The sequence below is a fragment of the Taudactylus pleione genome, unplaced genomic scaffold (assembly GCF_031769625.1).
Source record: "Taudactylus pleione unplaced genomic scaffold, aTauple2 ptg000629l, whole genome shotgun sequence".
In the NCBI taxonomy this organism is placed as follows: Eukaryota; Metazoa; Chordata; class Amphibia; order Anura; family Myobatrachidae; genus Taudactylus; species Taudactylus pleione.
Window position 1 is genome coordinate 2,117,955 of NW_028285031.1, and position 17,092 is coordinate 2,135,046.

General features: G+C 43.5%; 1 protein-coding gene across 1 annotated transcript in view; it reads left to right on the top strand.

Annotated features, from left to right (window-relative positions):
• LOC148479219 (leukotriene C4 synthase-like) overlaps positions 1–17,092 on the top strand; it is a 48,745-nt gene that overhangs the window by 21,143 nt on the left and 10,510 nt on the right. The window contains exon 4 of the mRNA XM_088454740.1: positions 10,259–10,329. Coding sequence (XP_088310866.1) covers positions 10,259–10,329 — 71 coding nt within the window. The remainder of the gene's footprint in view (positions 1–10,258; positions 10,330–17,092) is intronic.

Below are 17,092 nucleotides of genomic sequence, written 5' to 3' on the forward strand. Positions count from 1 at the left end.
TGACGATATATATTGTGCAGGTTCGGGGATGAGGGAGGGTGCCGGCACTGATTAATATCGTTAATGATATAGTTCAGTGGAGCGAATCATTTAGTGGATACCCGCCCTTAGCCCTGGAGAGAGATAAAGTTAAGAAAGATAAGTACCAACCAATCATCTCCTAACTGTAATTTTTCAAACACAGCCTGTAACATGACAGTTAGGAGCTGACTGGTTGGTACTTATTTTCTCCACTTTCTCTCCAAGGCTTAGTGAATAGATCCCACTATTGCTTAGATGGTTGAACTGCAGTATTATTATTATTCTACATTTTGTTGGTATATGTGCAGCCATGATTACATCAAGCAAAGCAACTAAGGCCCAGGTGTTCATTATGCCTCTTGAGGGCAAGGATACCTAAACGGTAGATCCACCAGGTTTTCGCATAGCAGTAATTGTAAAGCGCGATTACCGCCACATAATGAAAGCAGTAGGTGGTCAATCATACAGCATTTGAGGGACGCAAGTGTATAAGTGGTCCTAGCGAAATATCTCGCTACCGCCTGGTCACTATTATCTGAATTAATGGTCGCTCTAATAGGAGATCTATGAGCGGCCATCCTTTCTTTTTCTTTTTTTTCAATTAAGTGCTTTTTTTATTGATTTTCAAAAAAGAAAACACAAACAAATAGACAAACATAAAACAAACATAAGACAAAATAAAAGGATGTAGGACTAGCATATCATTGATGTCACATTACAATGAGCAAACAGACTAGCATATAACACTTATATACAACAATTGTCCATATAACATATACATACACACATATACATAAACTTATATATATATATATATATATATATATATTCTTTCCCTTCTCGCACGCAGCAATAAGTGATTGTGTAGCATTATTTCCCCCATTGGTACTATTACATAACAGCACTAAATGAAGAATTGGAGACAGAGAGCCGGTGATGTGCGGTCTGAGCATGAGCAGAATGAAGCCATTTGGCCCATATGTGTTCAAATTTAGATTCAGCGTTTCTAGCCAAGTAGGTATATTTTTCATGTGCAAGTGTGGCAGAGACTAAGGATAACCAATCATAATACACCGGCCCTGTGGAGGCCATCCAGGAGCGGGCAATGCAAACTTTGGCCAACATGCAAACATTCAGTACATACTGACGAGTGTGTCTATCAAGCAAGTGGTCTTCTATAATTCCTAGCGTACATACAATAGGAGCAAGAACAGCCCGCGGAACTCCTGTAGAGGAGATTACCCTGAGTATTTTTTCCCAGAATGACATAATCTGAGGACAATCCCAAAGCAAATGCCAAAAGTTAGCCGATGGGGCGCTACATTTAGGGCAATTTGAATCTGAACGACCACCAAACCTAAACAGACGATCAGGGGTTAAGTAAACCCAGTGCAATAGGAATAGCTGGATTTGTTGGAAACGAATTGAGGTGGTAGCCAATCGTGGACATCCCAATGCATCGTGCCAAGAATCGTCCTGTATTGCACCCAGATTAACCTCCCATTTAGCTCTGAGAGCTGGCAGATCATCATGGTGGTGAGCCTGCATTACAAAGGAGTAGGCATGAGAAACAAAACGACGAGGTCCGCCTATAGACAAGAATTTTTTGACAGGGGAATCTTGAATGTTTGGGGGAGCATCGGGGAATTGGGTCACTAGCGTATGTCTAAGTTGCAGGTATCTAAAGAAATGTGACTGTGGGAGGCCAAATTCAAATTGTAACTGACTAAAGGATTTAAGTACACCTGCATTATATAGCTGTCCCAAGGAGACCACTCCCCACCTGCCCCAAATCCCCCTGGTCTGCAACGCCAAAAGTTCAGGCAAAGCTCGAGAGCACCATAATGGAGTAGCCGGATCTAAGCCCTGTGTCTTCAGACGTTTTGAGACAGAGTCCCATATTCTGACAGCTTGATTAAGTATAGGTTACATAGTGTTAGATATATTACCACTAAGTAGTGCCTGCAGAGGAGTATGACCTGGAGCAACTTGGGAGATCATAACAGCATGCAGGGCCAGAGGGTCAGTGTCATTTATCCAATGCCACAAATGCGCCAGTTGAGATGCAAAATAATACATGCGAAAGTGGGGAAGTGCCAGACCCCCCTGTGAACGAGGCTTAGTAAGCACATTCAATTTTATGCGAGCTCTGCGTACCGCCCAGACCAGAGAGGAGACCAAACTGTTTATTTGATGGAAAAGTTTTTGGGGAAGATAGATCGGAGAGTTATGGAGTACATATAACAGTTTAGGTTGTAGCACCATTTTAATTAAGTTGATATGCCCGGTGAGTGAGAGCGGAAGTTTGCTCCATGTCTTTGCCCTAGCCCGTAAATAGTCCACCTGGGGCACCACATTTAAGGTCACATAATCTCGGGGAGCATTAGATATCCAAATACCAAGATATTTAAAGGTATTGACCCACTTCAGCGGAAGTGAAACACTCGAACTCACAGGGCATGGTCCTCTAAGGGGGAGAATACAAGATTTATCCCAATTTATTGTAAGTCCCGAGAAACTACCAAACTGAGTAATGAGATCAAGAACATGAGGCATGGAGCTGAAATAGTCAGAAACAAAGAGCAACATATCATCAGCGTACAATGCCACTTTGTCTGTTCTGGCCCCCAGTTCCAATCCCCTGATGACTCCTATGTGCCCGAATAAGACAAGACAAAGACTCAATTGCTATAGCAAACAGGGCGGGAGACAAAGGGCATCCCTGTCTTGTTCCACGCGATAAAGGAAAGGAAGAGGATATAAAACCATTAACTGACACCCTAGCTGTTGGGGCCGAATATAGGAGCTGATCCCATTTTATAAACCCAGGGCCAATCCCAAAACAGCGCATGGTCTCCCATAGGAAGGGCCACTCTACAGAATCGAAAGCTTTTGCTGCATCCAGCGAGACAACAACTGAGGACCCTTGCCCACGAGAGACCTGCAAATGAGTGAAAAGGCGATGTAAATTAATGGATGTGGACTTGCGGGCATAAACCCCGTTTGGTCTGGGTGGACAACAGATAAAATCACCCTACCTAATCAAATGGCCAATAATTTAGCTAAAATTTTAACATCTGTAGGGAGAAGGAATATGGGTCGGTAAGAGTCAGAAAGCCTCGGATCCTTTCCCGGCTTAGGCAAGACCACAATAAGAGCCTCTGACATAGATTGTGGGAGAGCAGTGCCCTCATATAGCTGGTTAAACAAGTCAAGGAGACGAGGGACATAAAACTGACTGTGCTTCTTGTACAGCTCTAACGGAACTCCATCTAACCTGGGTGCCTTACCGCCAGGGAATGAATGCAAAGCCTCATCTACCTCCTCCCGAGTCAGGGAAGAGTCCAAGTAATCCCTGTCCTCCGCTGTCAAAGTGGGCAATAATATACCTGCGAGATAGGATTGTACATCGTCTAACGTGCAGGTCAGTCTAGATGTATATAAAGCCTTATAAAATTGTACAAAAACTGCAGCAATATCTGGGGTCTGTATCTGGGCCACCCCAGCAGAATCAAGAACTTCAACCACAGCTACAGGGGACCTCTCTGCATGTGCCAGATTAGCAAGGTAACCTCCCGGCCTGTCAGCCAAGGCATAGTGGGAATGTGCTGCAAACAGCAGCCTATACTGAGTCTTAGCCAATAGTAAGTCACTCCACTCCTTCTGCGTGGCAAGCCAGGGAAGTTTGGAAGAGTCCTGCCCATCAGACAAATACGCTGCTTCCAAAGCCCTGCAGGAGGGTTCCAACTCTTTCTCATGGTGTTTGTAGGAAGATTTTAATTCAGGGTACCCCTTAAGAAGGATTTAAAGGCATCCCAAACTACCGTAGTGGAGGCTGAGCCATGATTATTAGAGAAGAATTCACCCCAGGTAGCCACTAGTTCCGACCCCGCTCCCATACAAGTTAACCAAAAGGGGTTGAGCTTCCAAAAGGAATGCCCGCATTGACCAATCAGGTCCAACCCAAGTACTAATGGGGAGTGATCTGAAATCCCTCTGGCTTCATAAACAACTGACTGAAGTTTAGGCAACAGATTGGGGGAGATCAGGGCAAGGTCAATCCTGGAGAACGAATGATAGCTACGTGAAAAACAGGAATATTGCTTCTCCGTAGGATGTCTCGTCCTCCAAGCATCCACCAAGCCCAGCTCTGCCACAAGGGCCCCAAAGCGACCACTACTGGAGGAAGAGGAACCAGAGGCATTGCTCCGCCTATCAAGAACAGGATCCATTACGTTGTTAAAGTCCCCCACACAGATTACAGGTGTATATGGAAATCTAGCCATAAATTCAGCTGCTTTTTTCATAACCTCAGATGAGTACGGGGGTGGGATATATATAGCCAGTAAAAGAATGGGGGCAGCATTTATTCGACATTGTAAAAAAAACATACCATCCCCAAGTGTCACTTTGCAGGGAAACCAACTCAAAACCAAGTGATCTGCGTATAAGGATTGAAACACCCCAAGATGATGAAGTGTGTGAGGTATGGTAGGCCCAGCCAACCAACGGTTTTTTGAGTGACATTAACCTACCCCCCAGCAAATGTGTTTCAGTCAGGCATGCAATGTCAGAACCATATTGTCGGAGCTGCCGGAGGACTAAGGATCTTTTAATTTTATCGTTAAGCCCTCGGACATTCCAAGATACAATTTTCAATGGAGTAGCCATCATCCCAGATTAGTACCAGATACTAGCAACAATAGACAGTGGATAACCTGCAAAATAGCATTAAAGAGTGCGAGACAAACAAATAGACAAATTAAATATACAATGGTATATGCATATAAGAAAGCAAAAAAAAATTGCGATACAAAAAAAATTGACATGACATCTCTATAGGAACATACCTTGAAAAAAAAAAAAAAACGAAAGAAAAACCCCAACCCTTATTCCCTCCCCGTATACCTAACCCCAACTTCGGCATACCTAAATCCCTAACTATAAATCCTAACAACTATCCCGATACAGCAACCCCCCTACAGAGTACGGAGCAAAGAATTTAGATGACCCCTAGACATGAGGGAGCTCTCCAGCCAATAATGCCCTCGGTGCTCCTGCAAAAAAACATACAATAGCAGGGGAAGGTGCATAAACCCAAACATAATACATACAGTAGAAAGGTGACATAGACTTATATAGCGCAATCAGAGTACAATGCAATAAACCGACAGATAAAAAATAGTCGTTATTTGCAATCAGTAATAATATGAATATAGTGATCTCGTAATACTATCAGTCTTATTGTCAACAAAGAAATAATAACTTGAAGTTCACAACAAGCCATATGTAGCACCCACAACTATGAGCGTGAAATTTTGGGGTGCGGTGTAATGCAAAGTGTCTCCTTACTGCTTCCCCATCTCTGAATAGTTTGGATCCCAATCAGAAGGTAAGTATTTGATACCGGCAATAGGATACTCACACAATTTGTATTTATTCCAAAAAGAATATATGCGGTAACAGGCAAATTTTGAAACAGTTTTACAAGAGATACATTAAATACACTCTGTCCCTGAAGAATGTTTATTGAACTGGAACACTTCTTTCTTGGAGCTGAAATGGAAACTGGTTAGCACTTTCTCATAGCACATGTAAATACAAATTAATTCAACAACTTTATTGCCTTAGTTTTAAACTAAACTAATACGCGTGTCTTTTGATCTCACTTGAGTCAATTAAACTCTGGCCAGTAACCTTTCGCTGATGCACATTTGAAGTAGGTTGCTCACAATATCCTAGTTCTGAAGAAACAATGTTCTCAATTATATTACTTCACTAAAGGATGCTATCTGCCATTGTTGTTGTGGACTTGTATGTTGCAAACCCGGGTTTGAAGATATCGTAGTGGTCTACGGCTGAGGCTTATTAACCTTGTCTGAAACTGTTGTCTGATTAAACTCCGGACATCACTAGAGAGTACTGGGTTCTGTAGTATATCGTATTGCTATAATGCAGTTATAGTACACTATCCTTCTTTTGAGTAAATTGACAGGACCTGCACTCTGTTTGTAATTTAACGTCACAATATAAGTCTGACTTCTGGACTTGCTTGGCTATTCTGACTGAGGTTTTTCTTTGTTTTTTGCTGGGACCAAGGGGTTAATATCGGCTGATACAGGTTCTATTTTAATCCTTTGCTGGAGGAAGGAGCTGCTAACAGGATTGTATACAATTATTTACTGCAACTTGCTGTATTACTGTGATGGCTGATGAGACTGTAATATAACTGTCAGACCTGTGTCCTGTAGCTCAGGATAGTAAGTGATAAGTTCAGTACCTTGGAGGACAGCGCTCTCTCCTCCGGACAGATCCCCGGCTGTCAGTCACCAGCCCTGGGGGAGGTCACTGGGCGGCTCCCTCCCATTCTACTTCCTGTTAGCTCCAGATCCAGCAGTCTCTTCAGTACAGCAGCGACTGCTCAGAGCATCCACCGGTCCCGGCAGCAGATTCCCTCAGTGCGCTCCGGTAAGCGCGACGCTCCTTCGCCTCATCCTGTCACCACAGGCAGCCCCCTCCCAGCAGCCCCCGTGGGACTCTTTATATATCCCCAGCGGTCGCGTGCGGGGCCGCTTCCCGCCGACCGCACGCGCCGCACACTGTCTCTCTCCCCCCTCACTCTGTGAAGCAGTTTCTCCCCCTCCGCGGCGGCAGTGTTAATCTGTCCCTTGCCGCGTGTCCCTCACTCCTCTCAGTCCAGAGAGGGCAGCCGGCTCCAAATTCCCCTCTGTAAGGGGGTTAACTAGTGTCCTGTGCCTCGTGCCCGTTAATATTCATAGCCCAGTGTGGACAGTCCATTTCACGTTCCCTTCTGGGAGGTGAAGACACATATATATATATATATATATATATAAATTTTTTACAAGTGGGATAATAAACTCTTCAGGGGTATCACACATAGGCGCCCAGCCTATATGAGAACAACAGTCAGTAACCAGAAATGAAGCATAGTTACGTGAGTTCAAGGCAAATTATGATCCAGCTGACTTAATCTTCAGCCACCTGTCTGTGACCGGGCCTGTAACGATCTAGCCATAGAGCAGCCTCTTTTGGAGACATAAAGAACTTTGTTTCCCCGTCAGCAATGACTCTTAGCTTGGATGGGAATAACATTGCATATGAGAGATTCAGTTCACGCAGGCGTCTCTTAATTGGCACAAATTGGGCTCTCTCCTTTTGCACATCAATAGAAAAATCAGGAAATACCGAGACACGACAGCCATTCCTTTCCATAGGACCTTTGACACGAACTAGTCTGAGTACTGAGTCCCGATCTTGGTAGTGTAAGAATTTGGCTATAAACGTGCGGGCAGGTGCTCCAGGTGGCGGTGCCCTAGTAGGGACGCGATGAGCCCGTTCCACCGCAAAGTGAGAGGTAAAAGCATCGCGACCAAAAACTTCCAGGAGCTATTTTTCTAGAAATTCTTCCGGATTGTTCCCCTCCTCCTTTTCTGGCAAACCTACGATGCGAACATTGTTGCGACGTAATCGCCCCTCCATATCTGACAATTTGCGTTGCACGGCCGACATTTGAGAATCCAGGGTATTAACTCGTACTTTTAGCGGGGAGAACGAGTCTTCCAAGGTGGAAATACGTGTCTCAGCCTCGCCAACCCTCTCGCGAACACGCTGTAAATCTTGATGAATAATAGTCAGATCAGACTGTACAGAACCAATCTGGTCAGCTAAGCGCTTCTCACTGGTAGTTACAGCATCCAACACCTGCTGTAAGGTGATCTCCGGGGCCCGCGCAGCAGGAGGAGCTGTAGTTAAAGGAGGTGATTGATCAGGCGTTTCCACAGGATCTTCCTTCTGTGTAGTATTAGACACAGGGTTATGGGAGAAGCGCTCCAGTTTAGCAGCAGCTAATGGGTGGTTTGTTTTCCCCATGACTGAAGGGCAACACAGACTACTAATATAGAGAGCTACTGGAGGCAGAGAGTCAATGGGTTAACAAAGAAGAGAAAATGGCCGCTACCAGGAAATCAGGATACAGCTTCACTGGCCCATATACCAGCACTGAGCAGCACAGAGCCTCACAGCCCCAGAGAAGTGAGAAGACCAGCGCTGTGCAGCAATGGGAAGGATAGCTCAGCACCGCTGTTCAGGAGATCCAGGGATGAGGAGAGGGGTGTCAGGCACTCACCCACAGCAGCTCCACAACCAGCTCCGGCAGGCTGCAGGACCCAGGACCACCTCGCGGCAATCTCGGGAAGCTCCCGACAACAGAAGGGCAGGAGGAGGAAGCACGTGTCCCGCAGACAGCTCCGGTGACCGCAGGGACCCCCAAACAGCAGACGCTGCAAGTGTCAGATCCAGGGAGCTCAGCGGCAGGAAGGAAGCCACAGCAGGAGACGGAGCCACGTGTCGGGGCCGGAGGACACACACTGCAGAGCCGCGCAGAGGGAGAAGAGACGGAAGGCGGCTCAAACTGCTCCCGCAGAGGCAGCACAACCTCCCCCACAAGCCAGGTATAGTGGGCACCGCTGGGCAGAGGGAACGATATTAGCAGCGGATATCACGGCTGGAGAGCTCAGCAAAGTGCTAGCTACTCCATGTCCGTCTTGGCCACGCCCCCCAGCGGCCATCCTTTCTTTACAGAACCTCTCAGCCCTACCTAGGTATGACAGGCCACATGGGTAGATAATTTTATATTGAACATATTTTGAATTGCAGGTAAGTCTATGGCCGATAGTAAATGGCTTACCAGTAAGTATTGCCTGAAATAAGGTACCAGCATGTCACACAGGTACATCTAGAACAACCCAACTTACTAGTGGAAGTAATGGACCTATCGCACGGTTGGGAGATGTCAGCTTTCACAAGAATACCACAAAGGTTACGTCTTTGAGTATAACAAGGTATAATCCTAGTGTTAGCTAATTTCAACTCTGGAGCTGATTGAACCATGGGCCACAATCTCTTTGAGACTTAATTAATATTAGTGCTTGCTTGGTTGAAATGATTAATCCAGGACATAAATGGTGTAGAATATCCACTCCAGAGCAGCGCTTCCCTATCAAGGCTAAGTACATTACGTTTAGTATCTTCAAGATGTTGAGGATGCTGCCCTCTATCAATAAATTTGTCTATCCTAATTTTCATTTGGGTTTCTGCCAAAATAGGGTCTGATGTAATACATCTAATGTGCAATAGTTGGGAAAGTAATAAGCCCCTCTTCAAGGATTTCGGCTAGAAGCTAGGGGCCTGATTTATCAACGAGTTCCATCACTCACAGAGAGTGATAAAACTCGTTGCCAATCCCAACTGTCATCTGTTTGATAAATGACAGTTGGGAACTGATTGGCTGGTAACCAGTCCTCCCCGCTGAAGTTGATCTCTGCACTTGCAGAGATCAGCCAAATAGTGTCTGGAGGGGAACCAAGTTCCCCCTCCTCGCACTGTGATCCCTGGCATATGTGCCCCGGAGAGCCATTGGCACGGCATTCTGGTGGGCGATTCCTGCATCACAGACCTCTGCATTACTTTCAGGGGATCTGGAAGTGATCACAAGTGCGGAACAGATCTCCTTTGCGAAATCCGGGGGAAGCAGCGGGGCGGCACGGTCGCATGCAATGAGAGCTTGCCAGTGGAAGCACTACTGGCTGCGGTCACATCACATACGGCGCCAGTTAAGGGGTTAAACTTGTTATTGACTATATTGCTACAGATGCACTCAGCTAAATGGTTAAATCCTATCATTTTTTTTCCCTCTTCCTCCTGTTTCATCGGAAGGGAAATACAAAAATATCTATAAGAGGAAGAGATCATTTCCCTTTCCGAGTAAACCCACCGATTACTACCGGATTTATTTAGGTCAGTTTCAACAATTCACTTTCCTTTACCAAGGCTATGATATGCCTAGGATGGCAGATAGAGCACCACAGTGAAGTACTTTGAAATCAGTTTGGTTTTTGTAATTAAGCTTTAGTTTAATATTTTTCAATCCTTGCATAAAGGAAAACATAACAAGAAATAACCCAATATTATTATAAGCTGCATAAACCATTAATGGATTGTGGGGAGATGTACTAAGCCTTGAGGAGAGATAAAGTACCAACCAATCAGCTCCTGTCACTTTACAGGCTGTGTTTGAAAAATGACAGTTAGGAGCTAATTGGTTGGTACTTTATCTCCGTCCACTTTCTCTCCAATGCTTAGTACACAGACCCCACAGTAACATAATTTTGCTTCCAGGTATTCTGTTTCATAAGTGCTGTCTTTACTTTCTCTCCAGACTAAACTGCACAGAATATTTCCCCCTATTCCTCTCAGTTCTGTGGGTAGCCGGGATTTTTTTCCACCAGGGTAAGCAAATAGATCATTGTAGATCATTGATCATTAATGATCGTTGTACAGATTACTTGTATCAAATTCCAGAACCAAGTGATTTTAATGTTGCATTACTGTCTCTAATACAATGGAAACAATTGTTGATACTTTCTTCTAAACGTTCAGTGAAACAAATAAGTTATAATGTACTGAAATTGTAATACTTATTTGCTCTGCTTAAGATGCCTATCCATTAGGAGACCTGAAAGTCTGAATGTCTAGTGTCCAGACCTTCAGGTCGCCGAGGTGAAGCACCGCACTGAACGTCATTAGTGAAGGAGCCCGACCTCCTATCCCTTAACATGCCGAACCTGACTAGTGTCGTCAGGTTGACGGACATGTTCAGTAGACAGTTGGGGACGGCAAGGACCCAGCATGCACGCACATCGCTGGTCCTTGCCAGTTATCCATTACCTGACTTTGTGAACACTCACACCAATACAGGAGGTTTTGGTGACATTGTTCACAAAGTCAGGTAATGGATAGGCCCCTTAAGAATTGTTTTTTATCACAGCAATGGTGCTGGGTAGCAAAATTTCATAAAAATTACTTGTTGGGATCTACCAATGAAATAACTTTGAAAAAAAGTATTCGGAACACAAATTATCAAAAACAAACATTGTTTATAAATCAAACCTGGTTTATACTATTAAACGGACAAGAGAAATAATACCGCCAGGCAGACAAAGTACTTAGCTTTACAGGAAGAAGTTCTCATAATTTTTTTTTCAATGACTTTTGCAGTAGAAAACAATAATATTAAGTCACACGGAGGTGAAACTCTTTAATATCATCCAACAAGGAATTATAGGAAGGACAGTGCAAAGTAATCTACAACCCAGGAGAGACATGCGAATATGGTGGAGATAAAGGGCATCAGAAAACAATTATGACTAACAAAACAACAGTAATATTAACATATACCAAATGCAAATCAAGATTTCATTGTAATACTAAGCTACGCTTATACCACATCCTGTAAGATATATCATTCCATACCCTTCTTTGTGGCCCACACAAGATGTACGTACAAGGGCATTATAAAGTCAGCAGATAAATTCTAAATCAAATTAGAATTTAAAAATCTCATGCAGTAGGCTGAGACGACATAAAAATTATCTTTAATATTAAAGACTATGGGCTCCATTTATCCATCAATTTATTATGTAATGAGTTTGAGTTGCTTTTTAAACTCGTTACATGTGTTAATGTGGGATCTGATATTTATGATCCATTGCAGTGCTGGTTTACGGCTTTCACCCATGATCTCTGAACTCTGTACAGAGCCCCTGCGTCTGTTATGAGGATGGAAAAACATTTTATCAATCATATGCCTTACCCCGCGCATTTATAACAACCATTACTCTTGTTCTGAATTTTAGCACTAGTGTCTAGAAGCTCCGTTACATCGGTATGCACAGTCCAATCTCGTATATTCCTTCCTCTTTTATAGCACGGCCTTAGTTCCATTCTTCTCAGGCCTTTCAAGTCCTTGTCTGTTTGAATAAAAGGCCAAAGAGATCTTGTAGTGGACTGTATAACATCAGATGAAGTATTGAAATATTGTACCCAGTTGTATTTATCCTCCTGTATTGTGATCTTTTCATCAATATATCACTTCTAGGTATCCTTTTCCTCTTTCCAATGCAGACTCTTTATATCCGCGCTCCCTAAATTTCCTTGTCATCTCTTTTAGATCTATGTCAAGTTGTTCTTCACTTGTTATCCTTTTTAATCTTAAGTACTGGGAAAATGGGAGACCTCTCTTAGAAGTTGCGGGATGAGGACTCTCTGCCCTAAGAAGAACGTTTCTGTCTATTGGTTTTATGAAAAGAGAAGTTGTTGTTCTACTGTTTTCAATAGTGATTCTTACACCCAAATATGTAACGGATTCAACACTCATGCTATATGTATATTTGATAGGGCATTCTGGCCCATTAATATTTTCCATGTGGTTCTGAAATTCTCTAAAGCTACCCCACCATAGCAAGATCACATCATCTATATATCTCTTATAGCAAATAATGACATCCCTGGTAAAAAAAAATTGAGGTCTCTCAGTCAAAACCATGTAGGTGTTTGCATATGTGGGGGCTACATGTGAACCCATGGCACATCCGATACATAGAAGATAGTATTCTCCGTTATAGTAAAAATAATTATTTGTAAGAACCATTTCCAGTACTGATAAACATAGATTGATGTCAGGACCTGCATACAGGGGATTATTCTCAATCAATTTCCCCGTGGCCCACAAACACGTGTGTGTGTGTGTATATATATATATATATATATATATATATATATATATGTCCTCTTCAATGCAACACTCGCATCAAATATTCTTTAACAGCAGCGAGGTGCACGCCAGCTAGTAGATGAGTACAGCATCACAAGCATATCCAATAGTAAAAAATCGCAGGCACTCACCAGTAAATGCAGCTATGGGTATGTGTAATCATTGCTTACTATGTAGCAGAAAAACGGCAATAACAGTGATGTTTTGGTTGGCATCCCCAATGCAAACCCGGAAGTGACGTCACTTCCTAATAAGTCACGTGTATATACACAGACGCTGGGTAACGAGGTGTGTTCCAGTCGTGGAGCGCAAGTCATGGAGTAACAGCACTTCCTGTCTCACCAGAAGCTCAGCAGGATGGAATAGTGCTGCCTATAGTAGTGTGACAAATCACACACCTGAGCACAGCATAACACAACAGTATATTAGTTCAGCATTTCAAATGTGTGGTATTGGAAATATACTCAGGACACTCTCTTAGGGGACACAAAGAGATAGAAAATGCTTCATCATATAAACATGGGAAAAGTACACGCTTGTATGTGTCACACCCAGAGCAGACCCTCCGTGGTGTATACTAATTGGGTGAAGCCATTCATCCTTCCTTCAGTCACATGCCTGTATTACAGAGACTTGGCTAGATGAAAATGCAGCACCTATCTTGTAAGCTGCAGTTCACAACCCAAGACTTACCGGCAGGGGAGGGGGAGTGGCCATCTGCTTTAAAAAAACACTTAAACTTAGGGTCAACCCAATGGAAATTACACACTCATTTGAGTGCATTGCTGCTCGGAGTTCTACAGAATTAGGATTCAGAGTACTTCTCATTTACCGCCCCCTGGAGATGGAAAGATATTTCTCCAAGAATTTGCAGATATTGTTGCTGGACTAGTTCTGGAGCATCAAAGATGGCTGATCCTTGGGGACTTCAAAGCATGGGTTGATGATGAGCTCTCACACCTTGACCAAGATCTCCTGTGCACAATGAATTCTCTGGGCCTCACAGAAGTCATTCCTTTGGCTACTCATATAAGTGGTCATACTCTTGATCTTGTCTTCCAAATTGGATTAGATGTCTCTGACCTAAATATAAACCCAGTCACGTGGTCAGACCACCACTCAATTCGCTTCTCAGTTGCAACCCCTCAAAATAGAACTTTACCCATGGAGCTGACAAGGTATCGTCTAAGGAGGGGCATGACTGCCAAGGCTCTTGCAGCAAACCTGGATCTTTCTGCGGTAATGAGGGCCTGTGAAGATCCTTGTTCTCTTGTCCATTACTATAACAGGGATGTGACAGCTGCAATGGATATTATTGCCCCTGTGCGTATACGACCCCGCATACCACACTGTCAAACCCCTTGGTTTGACAATTGTGTTAGTGAACTCAAGAAAAGGGGGCGTAGACTTGAAAGTCAATGGAGGAAGATGAACCTGGTAGAGGATAAGTTAACACTTGAGTTCCTTTCAAATGAGATCAAGGTAGCAAACAATAGGCCAGCTCAGCTTTTCCGTACAGTGGAGATGCTTTGCAAACCAGCATGCCTGCAGCTTCATGAAACCCTCTCCCAGTCAATATGCAATGAGTTTGCAAAATTCTTTGCAGATAAAAGTATCCTTCATCCTGGCTGGAATCCCCACAGTGCCATCAAAGGAGTGTCAAACTACCAAGCCTGCCAAGGTAAGCCACCTGTCTCCCTGGAACAGCTTTGACATAATTGATGTAAAAGACATTGCTAAAATCAGAATGTTGCGACCCACCACATGTGATCTGGACCCTGCCTCAACCAAGCTTCTCATAGGGTGTATAGACATTATTGGTCCTGTAATTGCAAAAATAGTTCAATGCTCCTTGCAAACAGCCATTTTTCCAGAACCACTAAAGGAAGCAATTGTTAGACGACTTCTTAAAAATACTAATTTAGACCCCGACTGCATGACCAACTATAGACCAGTATCAAACCTTTTCTAGGAAAGGTAATTGAGAAAGTGGTGGCAATGCAACTGGAAACCCACCTGTCTGCCCATTTTTGATTTATGATCCATTCCAATCAGGATTCCGGAGAAGAGACAGCACTGAAACATCTCTAGTATGTGTGCTTAATGATCTTCTGATGGCAAAAGACAGAGGTGATTGTTCAATCTTAATCCTTCTGGATCTCTCAGCAGCATTTGATACTGTGGACCATGGGATTCTAATTGAACGCCTGAATAATTTCTGTGGACTGGATGGCACAGTCCTTAGCTGGTTCAAATCATTTCTGCGGTCACAGAGAATTTCTTCTGGAGTAAACCCTTCATCACCAGTGCCACTTCCATGCGGTGTCCCATAGGGTTCTATACTATCTCCCATGCTTTTTGCAGTATACATGCTACCATTGGGTGAAATAATCAGACGTCATGGCCTGGTATGCCACTGCTATGCAGATGATACACAACTGTACCTGTCCTTTGCTCCAGGTACAAAGGACCCCATAAAAACTCTAAATGGCTGCCTAGCTGAGCTTCAGGAGTGGATGAGTGCCAGTTGGCTGCAACTAAACCCTGATAAAACAGAGGTCCATATGATAGGTCACAGGACAGGGCTACAGCATAGTCAACCAACAGGACTTATGCTTGGGGGTTCAGAAAAACAAAACACTGAACATGTACGGAATCTTGGTGTTGTCCTGGATAGTGGCTTGACAAGTAAACATCAGGTATCAGCCACAATGAAATCCTAATTCTTTCATCTGAGGAACATAGCCAGAATCAGGCACTTAATTCCCTCAGAAGATCTGTCTAAAGTCATACATGCATTTATATCATCACGCCTAGACTACTGCAACTCCCTCTACCTTGGTCTCCCAGCAAAAGCATTGCACCGCTTGCAGATGGTACAAAATGCAGCTGCCAGGTTATTAACCAACCAGCCTCGTTCCAACCACATAACACCCATTCTCTACTCCCTTCACTGGCTGCCTGTCAGATGGAGAATTGTTTTCAAGATTGGCTTACTAACTTACAAAGCCCTACATGACCATGGCCCAGGGTACCTGAAGCAGCTTCTGATTCCTTACTGTCCCACTCAATTACTGCGCTCCGTTGACAAAGGACTATTAACAGTACCTAGAATCTCCCAGAATTCGTCTGGGGGTCGAGCTTTCAGTTTTGTGGATCCAACCTTATGAAACTCACTTCCCCGCACAGTTCGAGAGGACACTCTAGAAGCCTTCAAAAATAGGCTCAAGACTTACCTCTTCACCCAAGCATTTCCCTAATTAATGTCCCTTGTTTAAGCTTATTTTGTATTTTGTACATTAAATGTAAAGCACTTTGAGTCCTTTAGCAGAAAATCACTATATAAATAAATTATTATATGAAGTAAGCCAATACCATATGCTGAAAAACAGCGCCACACCATGATGTTCCTACCTCCAAACTTCACTGTTGGTATGGTGTTTTTGGGGTGATGTGCAGTGCCATTTCTCCTCCAAACATGGTGTGTATTATGGCATCCAAAGAGTTCAATTTTGGTCTCATATGACCAGACTATATTCTCCCAGTATTTCACAGGCTTGTCTAAATGTTGTGCAGCAAAATTTAAACGAGCTTCAACATGCTTTCTCTTCAGCAATGGAGTCTTGCGTGGTGAGCGTGTATACAGGCCATGTCGGTTGAGTGCATTACTTATTGTTTTCTTTGAAACAATTGTACCTGCTAATTCCAGGTCTTTCTGAAGCACTCCACACAAGTGGTCCTTGGCTCTTGGACAACTCTTCTGATAGTTCTTTTCACTTCTCTGTCAGAAATCTTCCGAGGAGCACCTGGTCGTGGTCGGTTTATGGTGAAATCATGGTTCTTTCCACTTCTGGATTATGGCCCCAACAGTGCTCCCTGAAACATTCAGAAGTTTAGAAATCCTTCTGTAGCCAATGCCATCAGTATGTTTTGCAACAATAAAGTTTGCTAAGGTCTTGAGAGAGCTTTTACCCATCATGAGATGTTTTTTGCGTGACACCTTGTTAATGAGACACCTTTTTATAGGCCATCAGCTGGGACTGAACCAGCTTATATTAATTTGCACTGACAAGGAGCAGGATTGCTTTCTAATTACTGATAGATTTCAGCTGGTGTCTTGGCTTTCCATGCCTTTTTGCACCTCCCTTTCTTCATGTACGCAATACTTTTTCCCTGTGTCATTTCACATTATTACACATAATTTATGGACACCTATGGTTTGATTTATATGCATGTGTAAATTGCATGGGTTGTTGCGGACATTTGGTGGAAATTTCATTACAATAGCCCCATTACAAATATATTTACTGAGAGAAATGTTGATTGTTCAATACTTATTTTACCCGCTGTGTGTGTGTGTATATACATATATATAATATACATACACACACACTGGTGGCCAAAGTCATACATGCATCGCATGGACAGAAGGTCAGTGGA